This window comes from Balearica regulorum, chromosome 17 (genome assembly GCF_011004875.1).
Source record: "Balearica regulorum gibbericeps isolate bBalReg1 chromosome 17, bBalReg1.pri, whole genome shotgun sequence".
NCBI classification, from domain to species: domain Eukaryota; kingdom Metazoa; phylum Chordata; class Aves; order Gruiformes; family Gruidae; genus Balearica; species Balearica regulorum.
Window position 1 is genome coordinate 16,581,191 of NC_046200.1, and position 19,808 is coordinate 16,600,998.

Sequence of the window (19,808 nt, forward strand, 5' to 3'; positions counted from 1 at the left end):
GGCATCACGAGAATCGACTCCGTCCCTCCGCACCGCCGTCCTCCTCATCAGGGCAATCGCTGCCGGAGACACAGGGACCCCCGGGGCGCTCCCCAGCCCCCCGCTCCCCGGGACCTGCCAGCGTCCTTCTCCATCTGCCCACCTACCCCCGCCGTGGGCGGGAGGTCTCCGAGCCCGCGCTCCCCCGCCGGAGCGGAGCTGGACAAGGAGCTGCAGCTCCCGGTGCGCGGTGCCGAGGGGCCGGTTCCCGCCCACCATCACCTGCGGCTGCAGGAGCCGCATCGCGCCCGCAGGCAGCGCTGCCCGCCCGTGCCGCTGCGCCCCGACCGGCTCGGCCTGACTCGATTCGGCTGGGCTCGACTGATCTCGGCTAGACTCGGCTCGGCTCTGCTCTGCTAGGCTACGCTGCGCTAGGCACGTTTCGGCTCGATTCGGCTGTGCTCGACTGGGCTCGGTTGGACTGGTCTGGGCTCGGCTCAACTCGATTCGGCTCAACTCCTCGGCTCGGCTATGCTCGGGCTCGGCTCGATTCGACTGAGCTCGATTGGGCTGGTCTGGGCTTGGCTCGGCTCCTCTCGGCTCGGTCCTGCTCGGCTGGGCTGGGCTCCCCGCAGCCCCCGCCCAGGCGACCCGGTGGTGACCAAGCAGGAGGTCTCCTTAGGCGGGCCCCGGGACATCCCTGCTAAGCTCAGCCGAAACCTCAGGACAAAGAAACCCTGATGGGCGCAGGACAGAGACACGGCGGTCACGACCTGCCCTTCCCGGGAAAGAGGAGTCAGCCACGGCTGTCCTGGGACTGATGTCCCGCGCCCACCAAACCGGGTGGAAAAGGTACCTGGCTGCCGACCCCAAACGCGCTCCTCCGCAGGAGCTCCCCGGACAACTGAAGGCCGATGGAATTTGGCTACTTCCTTTACCAAAACCAGGGGAAATGGCTTTAGTGGGAGGTGTATGAGGTTCAAGGAGGAAACCTCAAGCTTTCAGGCTTGCTCTGCACACGCTGCCCCTTTGCTGGGCTGTGTGACAATGGCGACGGAACACGGACGGCTGCAGCGCGGGGCCCGCAGGCTGCAGCCCCACCCGTGAAGGGCCCACAGGCCTGCTGTGCTCCAGGTGCGGCCGGCGCCGGCTCTGCCCGTGCTGGGAGTAGTGCAGACGTACATGCTGGGGCCTGTTAGCCTTATTCCACAGGTTAATGATTCACTTAGCACGGTACCACACTTCCTGCTGCAGGCACCCAAACCTCCTTATCAATTGTAGAAGCTCACAGTCAGATCCAACATACACAATGTTAAGCAAACCTGAAGCACGTGGGAATTTTTTTCTCTTGTCAAGTTGCTTTGGTCCCTTCATCACATTTCCTAAAAGATGAAAATACCAGCACACGGTTTACCTTGCACACCAAAAGAAAGGATACTGTGCTTTCCAGAAATGCCTCAACCCTGTGACCTTTTCTGCTTTCCAGTTTGCCAGCCTATCTGATTTCTGCCAAGCCTCGACACACACTGGCAAATGGGTCTCTGCTTCTGAGCTGCTGCTCCTCATGCTGTTGGTCAACCCAGGTCCTGCTGACTCATCAATTACCCGACCTTCACCTGGAAGTGCAGTGATAGCCATCAGTCAGCTTGCAAAGCTGCTTCCTTCTAGGTAGTTCCCGTATTTAAAAGACAGGCGTTCAGCAGGGCAGTAAAACCAGGCACCTCCCAAGTACACAGTGACACTGAGAATTGCCTAGGGGCTAAGGGAAAGCAGAAAACGTTGCAATTTCCTCCTAGCTTCAGGATGTGACCTCTTACAAAGAACCTGTGTGTCTTGAGGAGGTTTTGGGGTAGTTTTCATCTTTGTTTTTCTTGTGTCTGGGGGCTTTCTGTATTTTCTTAAAGGCATGGCTGTTCAAGAGAGACCGTGGTTGGTTATTGCTGGAAGCCACTACAGAAGCCCGGCACACTGCCTTGCTGAGGGTGGAGATCATCTAGTCCCCAGCTCAAGCAGAGTCACCTACACCCGGCTGCTCAGGACTTTCAGGGTGCTCCTTGGCCCTTGATGAGGTTGCACTCCCAGCTGGGGACCCGGGGCAGGAGAGGACTCCTGTGAGCCGCAGGACCCGCAGATGGCAAGGGATGACAATCTGATTCCCCATCATCTCTGCAGCCAAGACTTGCACTGAAAATAGCTGATAGAGCCAGCCCAGCTTCTGCATTAAGAGTCTGGTAATTGCAAGACAGAAGATAATTCCCCCTTTTTAATCCCTTCTCCCATAAATCTATATTCTGGAGGGATGGCCCTTTCCTTAAGGGACTCCAGGTGCATGCCACATCCCAACCCCAGCATGTGGCCTCTCCAGGGGCTGGGGCTGGGCATGTGGGCCTGGCTGTGCAGGCAGAGCATGCCCTGCCTGTCCTTGTGCAGGGTGGGCTGACTACCCATGGACACCAGTGCAACCCCAGCCTGAAACAGTGCTCCCCCCCTAGAGCCAGGGCTACAGGGCATGGGCACATTGAGCCCACCACCCTGGCCTCTGATACCAGGTGGCAGCCAGGCAGCAGACAGATGCCGCAAAAGCAGCAGAAGAGCCTGACTCACACCACATCCCAGTGCCACCGGCTGATGGAAAGACTGACCTCTGCTCCTGCCAGCCCAGCCATGCCAATCCAGCAGACTGGGGCGGAGGTGCTGGGGGCACTCCTGGCTGCTCTGTGCTGAGGGTGCCCACAGAAGCATGACGGAGTGGCCCGAGCATGGGGTCTTGGTGCCAAAGGAGAGGACCCAGGTGGGACAAAGATGTGGCATGGAGCCACAGCTCAACTCAGGCTCTCGTAAGCAGAGGTGGGTGATGGATGTGGCGGCACCCAGGTGGAGGCTGTGTCAACTGCTGGCCGGGGAGTGCCAACCCACCATATAGTGGCAGAGGATGGAGGGACTTGTGGGTGCATGGCAGAGTCCACAGCAGCCCTCAAGAGTCTCCCCTGGGTATGCAAGCTGGTTGAATTTATAAACTCGGGTCAGGTGTGAAGTAGTTTCATCATCCTTCCGCTCACTCCAACTCTTGCTTTGGCTTCCAACCTTCATAAGAGATTTGCTCACATAAAGAAGTTGTTTCTCTGCTCTGCCTTCCATGTTCAGAGCCATGGATGTCCTGGATGCCCTATTGAACAGGATGGACATGTGTTCATCCTTTCTTCTTTTTATCTCCACAAAGTTATAAGTTCCAGCTTAGAGCGGTGGAAAGCAGAAAGGCTTGTATCCAATACTACAGCAATTCCTTGTGCAATACCACTGCGGATGCCCCACAAGAAGGGTAGTGTCCCGTTGCAGTCCTAGAGCCACTTGGTGTTTGCATGCAGGATCTGGCTGGGGTCACTCAGGGCTCTGCAGAGTGAGCTCCCCCCCTACACCCCCCCTTGTACTGAGCAAAAAGCTCAGGCTCCTCTGGCTCTGCCCTGGGCAGGGTAACAGCCCCTTCCTTCTCCAGAGAGGGAGAACCACGTTCCCCATCCACTGTTCTGGCAGCAGGCATGGTACACACGCCTACGCGCATGCACACTCATGGGGAGCCAGCACTGCCAGTTGGCAGGGGCGAAGGGCAAGGGTGGACGTCGGGGCAGCTGGGGATGTGTCAGCTCTGGGACTCCCCGGGTCCAGCAGTCACCCGCGCAGTCCGGACATCCAGCGCCTGCCTGCAGGATGTCCCCAGAGGAGGCATCACCGCGATGCCTGTGCTGGCCTGGCGGGTGCAAAGGGAGAAGGAATGAGCACTGCTGTTGAGGGCAGACAAGGTCCCACTTCTCCCCTCCTCCACCCCAAGGAAACCCAGCTCCAGCCCCGACCAGCCTCCGCTGGCCTCACTCCAGTATGGGATGTTTTACTGTACTGGGGAGCCCCAAATGGGAGGTGGCCTGCAGAGCTGGCGGGGGAAGAATCACTTGACCAGCCCATCCCTGCACTCCTAGCAACCCAGCCCGGGATCCACTGGCCACTCTCACCGCACAGAACTGTGTCTGCTAGCATCTCTGCCACGCTCAATGCTCCCCCACTGCAGGCTCAGTGGTGACCCAAGCACTGCAGCAGCGCAGACAGCACAGGCAGAGCGAGCCCTTGGCATCTCAGCCCTGCGCCGGCCTTGCCTGCAACCTTGGGCCACGTCAGCAGAGCCTGGCACAGGGCTGCGTGGCACTGCCCATCAGGGCAGTCAGCCCAGGGCTCAGCCCTGCACCCTGGCCGGCCTGAACCCAGCCTCACCGTGGCAGCCAGCAGCAGGGCAGCGGTTGCCTGGTTAGACAGCGAGGTGCTCTGAGGCATGGGGCCAGCCATGTGCCCCCGCTGGCTGCTTGCGGGGGGGGAAGGCCAGAGCACTAGGCGTCCCTCCTTATCCCTCCTTATCTTCCAGACAAACCCAAACTGGGTCCTGAGTCCCTGACATGCTCACACATTTGGCAGCCAAGGCTGCACGGTAGTGCCAGTGTGGGGCTCTCCACGTGGGGCTCCCGTGGGGCTGTGAGCGCAGCCTGGGCATGGGGTGGTCCCAGGTGCACCGGGGGTGCAGGGGCACAGCCCGGGTGTGGAGTGGGGAACAGGAGCACAGTGCAGTGTGGCAGAGCCTGCAGCAGGAAGGCTCTGTGGTTGGGTGGCTGAGGACTGGCTCCCCGGGGCTGAGGTATTCCCCAGCAGAGCCCTTCCCCCGCGCTGGCATGCCAGCCCCCATCCTATTTGGTGAACACAGCCTCCATGGTGGAAATGGCCCCGTCAAGTGACACAGCAGCTGTAAGACCTTTGTGACACCTCAGGTGATGTCACGGGTGGTGCGCAGCCACCATATCACAGCTGCAGACTGGACTCTGCACTGACTGTGGTGTTGGCCTCTGTCCACGCTGTTAGGGAAATCTTGATAAGGTGAGATAAGGCTCTGCTGCTGAACCCTGTCTGCCAGCCCCCAGCTGCCCTGCAGCCCTCCCAGGCACATGGAGCTCTGCAAATCATCTGTCCCCCACCCCCAGACCCCCCCAGCATGTGGAACCCCAGCAGGGTAGAGCATCATCCTGGGCAATAAAGCAAGCCAGGTTGGATCTGGAAGCACGAGCTGCACCAAAACAATCCTTCCTTCCTTCCTTCCTTCCTTCCTTCCTTCCTTCCTTCCTTCCTTCCTTCCTTCCTTCCTTCCTTCCTTCCTCCCTTCCTCCCTCCCTCCCTCCCTCCCTCCCTCCCTCCCTCCTCTCCTTCCCTCCCGGCTCCTCCTTGGCAGAGAGAGGTGAAACTGGACCCCGGTGGGCCACTTCTCCTGAGCAGGTCCAGCATCTCTCTGGGATGCAGCAGGATGGGGGTTCCCAACCCCACCAGCCACCCTGAGCAATGTTCCCCCAGGACACCAGGGCCCTAATGTGGGGTGTGGAGGGGGGAGAGCATGGCCCCACAGCCCAGCCATGCTCCCTGGGTATTTCCAGGGGAGAGAGATCCCATTTCCCAGGTGGGAAATGTACCAGCACAGGATGGGCCACCAGCTCGAAAGCAGCTCTGTGGGGCTGGACCTTGGGATCCTGCCGGGCACCTGCTGAGCAGGAGCCGGGGATGTGTCCTCACAGCAGAGACCACCAGTGGCCCCAGCTGCACTGGGCAGAGCTCTGCCAGCAGAACAGGGGAGGGGAGCACTGCGGGGGGGGGGGCTGTTGCTGTGTCCTCTCCATCCTGGCTCACCCAGGCAAGGCATGGACTTGCTGGGGCAAGTTCAGCAAAGAGCCATGATGGTGGTGAAGGGACTGGACCATCTGTCCTATGAGGAGAGGTTGCAAGAGCTGGGTCTGCTCAGCCTGGAGCAGAGGAAGTTGAGGGGAATCCTATTAATGTATAGAAATACCCACAGTAAGGGTGCAAAAAGGACAGACCCTGGGTCTTCCCAGTGGTGCTCAGTGACAGGAAAAGATGCAATGGGTACAAACTGGAACACAGGAGGTTCCCTTGGAACATCAGGAAACACGTTGGTACTGTGAAGGTCAAGCACTAGCACAGGGTGCCCAAGGAGGCTTGCAGCGGCTCCATGACCAGACAGAGTCCTGGACCGTGAGGCAGCCTCAGCAGGGGTTGGACAGGACGATGGCTTCGTGACCTGTAGCGTACACAGCGTCCGTGTGCACACACATGCCTATACCCTGTGCAGGTGGGTGCACACACCTGGGCATGCATGGGACACGCACAGAGGGGCACACACGTGCACAAGGCAGGTGTGCAGACACCTGTACACACTTGCACGCACACCCCTACCCAGACACGCGCCCCTGTGGCCTCCCAGGCGTTCTGCACTGGCACGGGGCTGGGGCTGCCCCGCAGAGCTGCACCCGGCAGGGGTGCCCAGGGCGGGAGTGCGTGGACAGAGGCTGCATGGGACGGGGTGCCCGCAACAGGGGGTGAACAGACAAGGGATGCCCTGGATGGGGGGGGTTGCCCAGGATGTGGGGGCTGCACGGCGAGGAGGGGAGGTGGGGGGGGGGGGGGGGGGGGGGGGGAGTCTGACACGGGGGTACACGGGAGGGGGCAGTGTCCGGGCAAAGGGTGCACGGGCGGAGTTACCCGGACGAGGGGTGCACAGGCGGGGTGCGCAGCACGAGGGTGCCCGAGCGGCGGATCCCGACCGCATCCCACCGCCCCCGCTGGCCTTCCCCGGGGCGGGGCGGGGCGGGGCGGGGCCCAATCAGCGCTGGGGGCCACCGCTGAGCGCGAGCTTAAAGCCAGGCGCGTGGGGCGGGGCAGGCGCGCAGTGCCGCGGGATGTGGGCGCGCGTGGCGCTGGTCTGCGTGGCGGTGTGCGCGTGCGCTCGCGCCTGGCCCGGCGGTGCCGTGTGCGTGCGGCGGGTGGCCGGCGCGGGTGGTGCGCGCTACGTGGCCTTCCTGAGCGGCGCCGGCCCCGGCCCGGCCGCGCTGGTGGAGAGCGTCTGGGCCGGGCGCGGCCGCCTCCGCGCCTGCTGGGCCCGCCGCGACCCGCGCCTGGCCCGCGCCTTCCGCGGTGCCTGCGCCCGCCGCCCGCCCGCCGTCTCCGGGGCCGCGCTGCGGCGGGACGTGGCCGCACTCTGGCGGCGCCGCGCCGCTTGCGCGGACCCCGCGCCGCCGGGAGGGCGCCTGCGCCGCCGGCGGGGCTGGACGCTGCCGGGCACGCTGTGGTGCGGGGCCGGTGACTCGGCGCGGAACGCCAGCGAGCTGGGTACGGTGCCGGGCGGCGGGAGGGAGCACCCTGTCCTACCGGCGGGGCTGTGCTCACCGGCGCTGCCCGCAGGTCTCTTCCGCGGCCCCGACCGGTGCTGCCGGGAGCACGACCAGTGCTCGGCGCAGATCACGGCGCTGCAGTTCAACTACGGCATCCGCAACTACCGCCTGCACACCGTCTCCCACTGTGACTGCGACGCCAGGTGCGAGGGGGGGAGGGGGGATACGGACACACACGCGCCTGGGGGCTGCCGGGCCCGTCACCATCACCGCCTGCTCCCGCAGGTTCCGGCAGTGCTTGCTGGCCCTCAACGACACCATCTCCAACATCATCGGCGTCACCTTCTTCAACCTGCTGGAGGTGCCGTGCTTTGTGCTGGAAGAGAGCGAGGAGTGTGTCCAGTGGCACTGGTGGGGAGGGTGAGTGCCCCGGGAGGTGCCCCTCCACCTCGACCAACTGCTGCAGCCCTGCCGCCGGGAACATCTGCTGCCATGGCCCCGCGTGTGCCCTGCCTGGCTGCCCCACCGGCTGCAGGGGAGCGCAGCTTGGCCCTGGCAGGTCTGGTGTGCTGGGCCTCATGGCACGTGGTGTCCCCAGGTGTGAGCGTTACGGTGTAGTACCCCTGGCCAGAATGGTGCGGCAGAGTCAGTACCACTACAGCCTGCCCACGGAGGAAATGGGCAGCCCTGCTGTGCAGCCCCCGAGCAAGGGAAGGAAGTCCTCTAGAGCAGGGCGCAAGCAGCTCCGACAGGGACTGGGGCGAAACTCTGGGCTCCGCCAGGCATGGAGACCTGCGACAGCTGAGCAGCTGCAGGGCCCAGGTACCTTGTCCCCTGCATCTGCTAGGGACAAGGCTGAGCCCACAACCAGGCACCCAGCAAAGCAGTGGGGGCTGGAGCCCGGCCCCACAGCAGCAATGACCGTGTTGGAACAGGACCTTGCTGGAGGAAGGCGAGCACCGGGAGGAGCACAGCAGGGGGCTGGGGGCTCAGCACACCCTGCCTGCACAGCCCACCGTGAAGATGGCATCAGATTCAGCCTGGCCACGAAGCAGCGCAGAGCCACCCCGGTGCCTGCTGTGGAGGGGTGCAGGCAGCAGTGTGAGTTGGCGCTGGGGGTGGAGTGTGTGCCACAGCTAGGGTGTCCCGAGGCCTCAGCCCACTGGGGTCATGTGCCAGGGGTGCCCCTCATTGCCCCACTGTCCTCAGACCCAGGCAGGGTGTGCAGGTGCTACAAGCACCTGGAAAAGTGCGAGCACCACATCGCAACTCGTGAGGTGAAGTACCAGCTGCACAACACGGACACCTGGACGCTCTTCCACTGCAACTGCACTCGCAGGTGCGTGTCCAGGAGGAAAAGGCAGGGCTTTTCCAACCATCGCAGAGCACTGTGTGCAGACAGTTTGGGGTCAGGTGAGGTGGGGCCCGGTGGGGTGCCCACCCTGGCCAGCAGCTGCTGACCACTGCCCTCCTGTGCCGCAGGCTGGCACGATGTTTGCGCAGGGCAAGGAACCTAAGTGACGTGGAGGTGGCTGTCCTAGCTGACCACATCGCCACGGACTGCTTTGTTCTGGAGCTGCCCACTGACTGCAGCCCGGGCAAGAAGCCACAGCACAAGTAAGTGCAGAGGGTGAAGGGGCCATGGCCTGCATGGGGCTTCCTACCCTGCATGAGCAGGAGGAATGCCCTCAGGGGGAGGGGGCTGGGTGCTGTCCTGCAGGCTTGGCATGAAGCTGGCATTGCAAGCGTTATTCCTTGCTCTGCTGTGCTGTGAGCAGGGCTGAGGTGGAAAGCAATGGATATCAGTGCTTGCAGCATTATGTGGATGCTCACAGCTTTGCTTCTCCAGCAGCTGTATCACAGCAACCCGGGCCATGCTAGTACCTGCACGGCATCTCAAAAAGATGGTGAAGCACTGGTGTCCTCTGCATGTCACCTCCAAGGCTGAGCATCCAGACTGGAAGACACAGGACAGCAGTGGCAGCCTCTATGAGCGATGCCTGCAGCTGGCCTTGGAGCAGAAGTTGGGTGCTTGGCACCACATGGTGCCCTGATGATGTCTGAGAAGCGCTGTCTGATGTGTGGGGGGGAAGATGTGCTATGTAGCTGCCACGGAGTGGAGCTGCTTGATTTCTGGTCCTTGAGACAAAGGATGGCATGGAGCTGGGTGCCACATCTGGAGTGGGGGCAGGTAGAAGGACCGAGAAGCCTCTTGAGGAGCTGTGGCTGTCACTACATATGAGCATCAAAACAAGGGGAAAGGAAGAGGAGGGCTTGGAAAAGGGGAAATCCACCATCTTCCCTCCCTGTTGTGGAGGGGGGGGGGCATGCTCTGGGCATTGGATCCCCTGGGCAGAGGGCATGGCAGGACCCCCCATGCCTGGACTTATGCCCCTTCAGCTGGGGGGGCCTGAGCAGTATGGTGTGATCCTGGCCCCCAGGCAGGGTGGGAGGGGGTGCAATGCACAGGGAGGGCTGGGGTCTGTGCTGGATCCCAGCTCTGGAAAGGGGGGGGGGGTGGTGCAGCAGCCAGAGGCAGCCCTAGGGTTGTGTGTGCAGCAAAAATTAAATAAAGGTTGGTCTGAGCATGGTGTGTGGTGCCAGGGCTGAGCCTGCCGCCCCCTGTTCATGCTGTGGTCCCTGCCCCTCTGCAGTAAGCACAGTCCAGCTGGGGTGGGCAGGATGGTTTATTTTGTTGTTTGTACTATGGTCCAAGGTTGAGGCACAGTGGTAGCAGCAGGGAAGGAGCAAGCTTTGATCTCATGGGGTACCCTGGGGTGGTCCTCGTTTTATGCCCATCACCATTGCCACCAGAGCCCCAGCCTCCTGTCCCACTTCAGGTACAAGGCCAGCACTCCTCCCATAGGACTGAAGGGTCTTGCACTTTAAATTTCACAAAGGGCTCCCCCCACCATGCTAGACCAGCCCTGTGCTCCCCTGGGCCACCTCCCAGCCCTAGCAGGGCTGGGGCAGCAGCTCAGGCTGGGGGAAACGGGGGAGGCCCCTACCTGCCACGCACACAACAGGGGGATGGAATCACTGCAATAAATAAGGGAGTGGGGTGTCTCAGCAGGAAAGGGGCAGAGGAAAGCACATAGCAAGCGTGCTATGGGGAGGAGGGAGGAGGCCACTGCATCAGCGGCCTACAGCACAGCTATGGCTATCCAGGTCCTGGGGGCTGCTGCCCTCCCTTGGAGAGGTGCTGCAGCCCAGGGGGCTGGTGGGGCTCATCCTCTGGCAGGGGTAGCCCTGGTCCGCACTCTCCCTCCGCTGGCCCATGGCCTGGTCAATCATCTCCAGGCGGAGTGCAGGCAGCAGGCCCAGGTTCCTGGGGTCAGCCCTGGCCAGAGGGTTGTCAGCAGAGACGCGCCGGGGGCCACCCTGCTCCCGCACAGTCTTGTAGAAGGAGCTGCCCTCCTGGCCCTCGGCTGCCCACCCTGGCTCCTTGGCTTTGCCTCCACAGCGCCCTTGCTCCTCCTGGGGCAGGTGGATGGTGGGGATGTCCCCAGGGAGGCCTCGGCGGCTCTGGGGTGAGGGGCTGCGGCTTGTACCCCTGTCTCGGCTCGACGGCCGCAGGATGAGGCCCTGGAACTTAGCCAGGCTGGGGCTTCGGCTCCGGTGCCGCTTCATCTTGCCTGGGCTGGGGCTACGGGACTTGGGGGCCAGTAGGACCAGCGTGCTGTCATCCTCTTCTTCTGAGCTGCTGCCCGAGCTGTCTGTGGGGCTGCTGCCCTCCTCCGACCTGGGCAGGGAGATCTGCACCCTTGCATCAGCACTGCTGGCTGATCCTCACAGGGGGCTGGGGCACCACAGCAGCTGGCCTCCTCCAGCCAAGCACCCCCCCACACATCCCCCCACCTCCCTCAGCCCCTCACCCTCACGTCTTGGCCATGCTGACCTGGAAGGGCTCAGTCACACCAGCTATGCTGCTGGAGGTGTTGCTGTAGTATCCAAGGATGTACTCGCCCTTCCCCTTGGGCAGTGCCTCCTCTGAGAACATCACCTGCAGCCCAGAGACAGCTGATGGGCACCAGGGCTGGGCACCAGGGCTCCCCCTCTCACCTCCAGCCCCAGCCGAGAGCAGAAATCTCTGACACCAGCACAGTGGGCCTGCCCAAGGCTCAGCAGAGATCAATGCTGAGGTGCCCTCCTGCCCCATCAGGGGCACAAATGGACCATTACTCCCCCACAATGGGGCATACACACACCCCCAAGACTGCAGGGCTGGCCCCAGCTCACCTGTGCACACAATTGCTTCTCTAGGCAGCGCTCTCCATCATCACTCCTGGCCCAGACATAGGACACATAGTCTTTAGGATGCCGAAAGCCCACCTATGCGCATGTACATGGGAGAACACAGGTGAGTAGGGTGGGAACATCAGCCCTGCTCAGCACCATCACCTACACGCAGCCTGAGCTCTCCTCTCACTCAGCCCCTTCTCCCTGCACAGGGGCAGCAAGAGCTGCCTTGCACCCACCCAAGAGTGCCAGGCTTTGGACCCTGTGGGGCCCACAGAGCAGGAGGAAGAAGGAACAGCTGGATCTGAGCCTCCCAAAGCAGGGCCAACTCCTGCTGCTAACTGCCAGGGCCTCCCAGGGGAGGAGAGCATGCAGAGCACAGGTCCATGCCATGAACCCATATCCGCTGGCAAGGGTTAGCTCAGAAGGGACCCCACAGTGCTGTGCAGTGCTCCCCACTCCCTCCAGCCCTAGCAGTCCCAGGCCCCTACCCGGTAGAGTCCTATCCAGTCCCAGGAGCTCCGGTGGAAGCCAGCAGCCATCTTGTACCTGACAACTGCTTGCTCAGGCCTGCTCCATTCATCAGCCACATAAATCTCCACCGGGGGCTTGTCTGCCTTGGAAGCAAACTGTCAGACACATACATGGTCAGCAAGGGCATGCCAAGGAGAGCTTCCCCCCCCCCCCCCCAGGGGGCCCGTCTAGGGCTGGGCCCTCACGCATACACCAAAAGCAGCCCCTAGCCACAGTGGGAAGATAGCTGAGCTTGCCAAGCAAAAATAAAATAAGCCCTGCACACCCCATCATACACTGCACATACTAGCTGGGCATCTCACCCCTGTAGCTCCTGCCTCTGTGCCCAACGGCTCCGGACAGTGCTCACCTGCACTGCAAAGATGGCAGCTACCGGCTTGTGGTCACTGACTGTGTACTCCATATGGCTGCAGTAGCAGAGCTGGCTCACCGACAGGACACCCTGGCTGGGCTGGCGTCCACCCACACCAAGCCCGACACTGGGAGATTTGATCTTCCAGAGGATGCGGTCAGTCCAGGCAGGTTTTCGCTTCTTGGCACTGCAGGGCACAGAGGGGCATCTCTTGCCTGGCAGGGGGCAGCAGGCTCCACCCCAGACTGCCTCCCCCTGGCACGCGCAGGCAGGGGATGCGGCTCGTCTCGGCACACAGCTCAGTGCAGCTGCAGGGACAGACCTGCACTGGCACCAGCACAACAGTTGTGTCCCAGCATGCCTTCCCCAGTCCCTGCCACCCCAGCACGGCTCCCCCTGTTCATCTGCACCAGCATCAGCCCCTGCCCTGCTGGCACCCGCACCCGCCCTGGCGCTGAGCCCCACCACTCCTGCACCCCTCAGCCATGCCACCCGTTCCCAGCCCAGCACACACTCAAGTTCTGCTCTCCTACCTGCTATCATACTTGTTGGTGCCCACATCAAACTTGAAAGTGGGTGGAAAGTTCAGGGGTCCCTCCTGAAAGCCACTGAGGACAGGCCAGGTGCTCTTGGCAATGTTCAGCTGTGGGAAGGAGAGCAGGTCAGGGAGCATACCAGCCCCCATGGTCAGGCTCCTCTGCAAGCCCCCCAGGTCTTCCTAGCACCCTGATAAAGGAAGTGCGTGCCCAGCTCCTGCTGTAAAGGCCATCCCTGTACTGTGCTGCCCCTCCCCAGAGAGCCAGGGCTCCTTGTGCCCCGTGGCAGCAAGGGGACATGCCCTGTCCCACAGCCACGTGGGAAGCTTTGGCAAGAGCCGAATGCCACTTGGAGCCTGGCTGAGGCTTGGCAGCATGCCCATCCCTCTCACCTGGTCCTTCTCCCAGAGCTGGCTCAAGATGTTGCTGTCAATGGCGTACTTCACAAAGCGGATATCAAGGCTCTCGATGCGGAAGTTGAGGTCCCCAAACCAGAAGACAAGGCTGTGGGTAGAAGGGAGGGCGACAGGCTGGAAGGGCTGAGGCTACCGGAGCAAGGCATCACAGCAGGGGGAAAACATCCTTGGCCTGTAGGCAGCCTCAGAGCCTGCAGCACAGGCACTCTCAGGAGTCTGCCAAGACTCCTCAGGTAGGATCAAGCACCATTAACCAAACAGGCCCGACTTCCCTAGGCAGAAATTGAAGGTGGAAATTTCCACTGTGAGGTACCTACCGGAGTCAGACTGCACAGCCAAGACACTGGGGCAGAGCTGGGCCCTCCACCTCACCAGTCCCAAACCACAACAGTGCCGGTATGGCAGGAGCTGCACCAGGCCTGGCTACATCCCAGGGGAGACCAAAGACTCCTCTTAACACCTACCCCACTGTGATGAGTCCCCACTGGGCCACAGGACAATTTTGCAGCTCTGCAGGCAAGACGCCATCTCCAAGCTGTGCTGAGATTCAGGACCCTATCTGGAGGCAGTCAAGGACAGGGGCTGGCACTAGAGCCCTGGCTCAGATTGGGGAGCAAAGTGGTAGGGTACGTACTCATGGTCCAGGATGCCACTGGCTGCACGCCCCTCGAACTGCTGCATGTGCAGTATGGTGGCAAAGTCCTCCTTGCGCTGCTCTGCCTTCTCCAGGTGCGCTGGCAGGTGGCAGTTCAGGAAGCAGACCATGTGGCCGAAAATGGAGAGACGAACGCTCACCCCACCCTTGTTGCCCTGCACCAAGAGGATCCATGACTCCTTGGGAAGCTAGCCCCTCGCCAGTTCCCCCAGGACCACACTCACCCAGTAGCCTCCCAGCCCTGTCCTCGTGCAGTCTGTCTGGATGTCCTGCAGGAAAGGCAGGTGGTAGTACTTGGCAAACACCAGCAGGATCACACCTTGCATCCGCACTGTGCTGACCTGGAATGGGAACAGGGGCTGAAGCAGGAGGGCAGCCACAGCAGAGCCCACAGGGGCAGGGACAGCTTTCCCCACCTCTGGGCCACGGAGGCAGCACATCCATCCCCTGCATGCCCCCCACCTTGCAGATGACTAACAGCACATTTCGTTCAGAGATCTGTGCACACCCTCCTGAACACTGACAGCTGAGGCAAGCCCAGCAACGCTAAAGCTCATGTACACTCTGGGGCAAGTGCCCTGGGGACCTGAACCTGCCCTGGGACCCACAGGCTACTGCCAGAGGCACAGGCTTGTTCTCACCTCCTTGCCCTGGTGCGATGCAGCAGGCAACAAGAAGTGTCCCCAAAGCACCCCAGGGGAAGCCTAAGGCACAGGAAAGGCAGCAGGGTGCCACAAGCTAGAACAGCACACTGGCCAGATGCACCACTAGCCCTCAGGTCAGCCCCCTGGGCTGCTTGGATAGCTGCAGTCTGTCCCTTTGCACCTCCTCCCTCCATCCCTGCAGTCCAACTCTCCCTTCCCGTGGTCCACCGGCCTGGCAGGCAGAGAGGGAACACCAGCTGCCCAGCCCCTTTGGGACCTCCTTACCAGGACGAAATGGAAGGGGCTCAGCACATCCATGAAGAGCTCGCTCCACTGATCTGTGAAGAGGGCATCCTTCAGGCGCTTGTTTATCTTAGAGTTCACCTCTTGTAGTCTGGGAGAAAAGGGACAGATCCCTCAGCCACAGCAGGAAGGTGCCAATGTCCCAGCTAGCGAGAGGCGCCAAAGCACAGTACTGGGGAGCAGGGCCAGGGTGGGAAGGGCAGCTCAAGGGAGGACCCTGGGTTTAGGGCACAAACCAGCCATATCCTCACTCCAGCAATGCTAGGCCACGTGCTAGCAGAAGGCACAAGTGGGCCTGAACCCACAAGGCCTTCATCCTTTTAAAAAGAGGAGCGATTCAGCTGCACAGAGCTGGGTATCAGTCTAAAGCCTATCTCTAGATGCAAGAGGGGCTTACGGCACGTTTCAGCTGCATTGGTCTCTACAAAGAAGCCAAGTCTCACCGGTACTTCAGCACAGGGTGTCCAGATGCATCCTAGCCACCAAGCTCAGAGCAGCAGCAAACAGAAGGTTAATAGTGCTCCTCCTGGCTCAGCAATTAGTGAAGAGAGGGAAAGAGAATGTCCACAGAGAATGGTAGAATCAGGAAATGTCCTAAAATATCAAGTGCTCAGGGCACAAAGACACAGGTCAAAGGAAGGACGTGGCCAGGCAGAGATGCCTTGGAGGTGGGGAGCAGCAGGACACCCTGCCCTGGCTGGAACACAGTCCCAGCAAGTCTCTTGCTGTCAGCTACATCCCCCGCCCCATGCATCCAAGCTCAAGCCTACCTCCACAGCCCACCACAGCCCCACAACGCTGAGGGGACCAAGAGACTGGCTCCAACACAGCACCATAGCTCCTGCAACCTTACGCTGCTCCCTCCCTGGGGTGAGGGGCACTGGGGAGTCCTTGGAGGCAGATCCAGCTTGTCCACCTCACACCCATGGGCAGAGGTTGCTTCTTGCTCCCTGTGCAAAGGCAGCATGTCCCCAGTCTTAGCAGGAATACACACACACACACACACACACACACACCACGGCAAACCTTGAGGGACCAGTTTTCCCTTAAGACTCCGGCAGAGCTCACCTCGCCAGCAACATCAATAAAGCCTTACCACACCAAAGCTGGCTGCCTTGCCAGCAGTTTAATGTTGCCAGGGGCATAGAGCCAATCCAGCCGTGAGAGAACAGCAGATTTGTGCCCTTGAGGCCTGCACACCATGAGCAAAAGCTGAGATGAGGAAAATGCTCCCAGAGGACTCCAGCAGGCAAGTTAAATGCCTCTACAGACCTGACTGCCAGGGCTCACAGCACTCACTGAGGCCCAACTCTGCACAGCATAGCCAACTACAGGCTCTTTGAGGGGTCAAGGCTACTCAGGATTCAAGGACTTCAGTTCCTCTTAGCACTTCCATTTTACTAGGAGCTGATTCTCCATCACCTTTTCTGATATTTTCCTGCTTGTGATGCACACTCCTCCCTGTTCACCATGCCCCATGCTGGGGCTGCAGCTCTTCCATTTCCCACCCTCCCCCAGGGCTATGGGGATCCCCTGAAAGGTACATGGTGGGGCAGGGAAGGGGGCCCTGCACCTCACCCTCTTACCCAATAGCAATCACGTCCACATCATTTGTCTCGCCCGTGTTGAGGTGCAGCAGGGATGTCACATCATTCGGGGGCATGGCTGTGCCTACGTTCCAGGTGACCACCGTGATGCTTGGGAGGACAAAGGAAGAACAGGCTAACACTGAAGCTCAGAGTGTTCCCTGTACCCCCTGTTCAGCCACCAGCTCCACCAAGGAAGCTCTCTGCATGCAACAGCAGTGGTCACAGCTGAAGCTTAGCCAGGGCACGTACACCAGATCCTCAACTCCCCTTTGAGGGAGATGGGTCCTTGCCTCTAAATTTCCCTAGGTTCTGCACCTTGGTGCATGGCAAGCTCTGATGTAACCCAAGTCCTGGTGTAATTCTAGAAACCAGCACAAAGAGCCCTCATTTTCCATCACCACTGACTGACACAGGCAGGCTGGCACAGCAGGCAGCCTGAGAGACAGGATGCCCCCGGAAAACTGCTTCCCCTCCCTTCCCCAGGAACCACGCATCCCTTGGGCTCCTGGGGAGAAGGACCTAGATCTCAGCCCCCAGAGTGTGCCCTGAGCACAACCAGCCCCAAGGCCAGGGTATCACGTGTGACAGGAGCACTGCAAGCACCACAGCAGTGTCCTTCACCAGCACAAAGCCACCATCAGTCACAACACATTAATGCTGTTACGCAGCATGCACCAGCAGCCCGCAGGCTCTTTTGGCAGCACTAGGACAAGCCTCAGTCACAGGGGGCACATTTCAACAGCAAGGGAGGGTAGTACCACATCATTTGCAGAGCTCAGGGACAGCAGGGATAGATGGCACCCGCTCCACAGCCTGAGCCTGTGACATGCCACCCTGCGCAGTGCCCGCTCCCCTGAACGCTGCCTGCACAGACAGTGTGCACTGGGCATCCTTCCCCTCCCCACCAGAGGCCTGCTTGTCCATAGCCCCTCATGCCAAATCTCCTCCAGCTAAACACCATCCACGACAGGAAGAAAGGGGCAACTCCAACCCACACGGGGCTTCGCATGCTGCTTCACAGCAAGGGCAGCATCAGCCCGGGATCGCTCCCCCCTGCAGCAACACCCGCTCACCGGAACGAGCCATCCTCCGGGACCCTTCCTGAGCAGCCGAGGAGCACGTCACAGGAGTCGCTGGAGCTTGGCAGGCCAAGGGACCTCCCGAAGAGGGAAAGCTCATCCGGCTCCGGTTTGGAGAGGGCTGCAGGCTTGGACAGGCCCACCCGCCCGCCAGCAATGAATTCGCTGGACACCGCTTTGGGCAGGCCAGCAGCCCTGGGCGAGGAGCCCGCCCAGGCCGAGATGTGGTCGCTGGACTCTGCCTTGGGGAGCATCTCCCTCCGCTCGGCGGGCAGTGGCTTCCCTGGTGCAGCGTGCTCCAGGGGATCGAGCTCGGGGAAGGGGGGCCGGGCCAGCGCCGGGCCGAGCACTGCCGAGGGCGGCACGGCAGGGCGGGCTGGGGGGACGCCCGAGCTGGGGGACAACAGTGCTGGCAGCGGGAAGGCGTGGGGCCCGCCGACCTCCAGCGGCAGCTGCTGGGCAGCCCGTCCCGCGGCCCGCTCCTCGGGGGCGCCGCGCTGCGACCCCCCGGGCCGCGGGCACCCGTAGGGGAAAGGATCGCAGGCGGCGTCCGGCCGAGAGCTCCTGCGGGCGGCCGGGACGACGACGCCGCCGCCCCCGAGAAAAGGCGCCGTCGGGGCACCGCCGGCCGGGGAGGCGGCGGGGGAGGCAGCGGGCGCGGGGCCGCGCGGGGGGCCGGGGCGGGGCCCTGAGGCAGCGGCCGAGCCCTGGTCCGCGCTGCCACATCGGGCCGGCTCCATCGACGGGACACCCGAGCGAGCGCCCGGGCACCGGGCCTGCTCCCCGCCGCTCCCCTCACGACCCGGCTCCGGCCCCGCCCGCGCTCACCTTGCGGACCCGCCTGGCCGCGCCGCGCACCCCGTGATGTCAGCGCCCCCCCTGCCACCTGCGCGGCGCCTTAAAGGCGCAGGAGCGGCAGGAGCGGCAGGAGCTACGCCTCCCCGCCCCGCGCGCACCTGCCGCCGCCCCACCCCGCTCACGTGACGGCCCGTGCCCCGCCTCCTCTGTCCCATCCCCCCACCGCCGGCGCGAGGAGCGGAGCGCGCGCCCGCAACGGGCACCGGGACGGGGCCGCCCCCTGGGAGCGCGCGGGTCGGCCCCGCGCGTGCGAGTCTGTCTTTCTGCCTGCACGTCTGGCCTTGCGCGTGCACACCTACCCCTGCGTGTGCACGTCTGGCCTTGCACATCTTCCCTTTTGCATGCACACCTGCCCTTGGGCATATGAGCACATGAGCATTGAGCTTGTGAGCGTGTGCGCATTTTTGTGTGTGTGACTGACACGCTGTGTGACACCACTGTGACTGTTGTGTCATTGAGCACCTGTGTGTGTATGTGCGTTGGTGTGGGTGTGTCTAGTCGTCGGTGCACGCTTACACTCAGGGCAGCTGCATGAGGTGCTGCGTATACAGCTGGTTATGGGGCTGCACGTGCAGCTGTATGTGCACGCGTGCAGCCGCGCGTGTACCTGTGCGTAGTGCTGCGCCTGCGTAGAGTGGTGCTGGTGTGCCCATGGGCAGCTGTTTGTACGGGCAGGTGTGAAAGAGTGCGGGGGTGCGCTGCGGGTGCATGCGCGCTCACGTGGGCCTGAAGGAGACGGGAGGCCCCAGTGATGCGGTACATGGAGAGGGCAGAGGTCCCAAAGCTCAGCCTGTGCCAGCGCAGCGGCCCCAGGGCCCGGGGAGGCTGGAGCACGACTCGCGGTGGGAGAGGGCCAGGTGCCGGGGCCCTGACAGGATGGACTCACAGGTGCCGAGGGAGCTCACTGCTGTCATTGCGCGGCCACCCTCGATAATCCGTGATCAATCACGGCAGCTGGGAGAGGACTGGAGGAGAGCAAATGTCACTCCTGTCTTCAGGAAGGACACGAAGCCAGACCCAGGGAACTAGAGGCTGGTGACCCTCACCTCCATCCCTGGGAGGGTGACGGAACAGCTGGTCCTGGGAACCACTCCCAGCCACACCACCACCAAGAGTCATCAGGAGGAGTCAGCATGGCTTCACCAAGGGGAAGTTCTGCTTGGCCAACCTGACCATCTCCTGTGATGAAGCAACTGGCCTGGCAAATGAGAGTAGACCTTGTCTACCTGGACATCAGGAAGGCCTTTGACGCTGTCTCCCATCAGATCATAGAATCATAGACTCATAGAATGGTTTGGGTTGGAAGGCACCTTAAAGATCATCTAGTTCCAACCCCCCCCGCCACAGGCAGGGACACCCTCCACTAGCCCAGGTTGCCCAAAGCCCCATCCAACCTGGTCTTGAACACTGCCAGGG

The 19,808-nt window shown here is 62.0% G+C and overlaps 2 protein-coding genes across 7 annotated transcripts; one reads left to right on the plus strand and one right to left on the minus strand.

Annotated features, from left to right (window-relative positions):
- The first annotated feature begins 6,735 nt into the window (after positions 1 to 6,735).
- On the plus strand, positions 6,736 to 17,592 carry PLA2G3 (phospholipase A2 group III). Of its 5 annotated transcripts, none has more exons than XM_075769269.1 (7): positions 6,738 to 7,185; positions 7,258 to 7,390; positions 7,473 to 7,607; positions 7,786 to 8,288; positions 8,397 to 8,526; positions 8,670 to 8,804; positions 9,040 to 9,679. In XM_075769269.1, the coding sequence occupies exons 1-7, from the start codon at positions 6,756 to 6,758 to the stop codon at positions 9,239 to 9,241; spliced, it is 1,668 nt and encodes a 555-aa protein (XP_075625384.1). In that variant the 5' UTR covers positions 6,738 to 6,755; the 3' UTR covers positions 9,242 to 9,679. The 5 variants fall into 5 exon arrangements, with proteins under 5 accessions (XP_075625385.1, XP_075625384.1, XP_075625382.1 ...); XM_075769268.1 differs by having other exon boundaries at positions 6,739 to 7,185; positions 9,037 to 9,678; XM_075769270.1 differs by lacking the exon at positions 9,040 to 9,679 and adding an exon at positions 17,515 to 17,592 and having other exon boundaries at positions 6,736 to 7,185; positions 7,786 to 8,526.
- On the minus strand, positions 9,857 to 18,356 carry INPP5J (inositol polyphosphate-5-phosphatase J). 2 transcript variants are annotated; one of them, XM_075769264.1, is made up of 12 exons: positions 17,529 to 18,356; positions 16,453 to 16,563; positions 14,849 to 14,957; positions 14,144 to 14,260; positions 13,899 to 14,074; positions 13,241 to 13,352; positions 12,846 to 12,955; positions 12,310 to 12,499; positions 11,918 to 12,055; positions 11,427 to 11,519; positions 11,086 to 11,190; positions 9,857 to 10,943 (listed from the first exon to the last, which is right to left on the minus strand). In XM_075769264.1, the coding sequence occupies exons 1-12, from the start codon at positions 18,272 to 18,274 to the stop codon at positions 10,323 to 10,325; spliced, it is 2,628 nt and encodes an 875-aa protein (XP_075625379.1). In that variant the 5' UTR covers positions 18,275 to 18,356; the 3' UTR covers positions 9,857 to 10,322. The 2 variants fall into 2 exon arrangements, with proteins under 2 accessions (XP_075625379.1, XP_075625380.1); XM_075769265.1 differs by lacking the exon at positions 11,918 to 12,055 and having other exon boundaries at positions 9,903 to 10,943.
- Positions 18,357 to 19,808: the final 1,452 nt, after the last annotated feature.

Coding starts and splice junctions, on each gene's coding strand:
- INPP5J (XM_075769264.1), bottom strand. CDS start 18,274: ATGGAGCCGGCCCGATGTGGCAGCGCGGACCAGGGCTCGGCCGCTGCC. Junction 14,075..14,143: donor CAGGGCTGGGAGGCTACTGG/GTGAGTGTGGTC, acceptor CTCTTGGTGCAG/GGCAACAAGGGTGGGGTGAG. Junction 12,956..13,240: donor AGCTCTGGGAGAAGGACCAG/GTGAGAGGGATG, acceptor TCCTTCCCACAG/CTGAACATTGCCAAGAGCAC.
- PLA2G3 (XM_075769266.1), top strand. CDS start 6,756: ATGTGGGCGCGCGTGGCGCTGGTCTGCGTGGCGGTGTGCGCGTGCGCT. Junction 7,608..7,785: donor CAGTGGCACTGGTGGGGAGG/GTGAGTGCCCCG, acceptor TGGTGTCCCCAG/GTGTGAGCGTTACGGTGTAG. Junction 8,527..8,669: donor CACTGCAACTGCACTCGCAG/GTGCGTGTCCAG, acceptor CCTGTGCCGCAG/GCTGGCACGATGTTTGCGCA.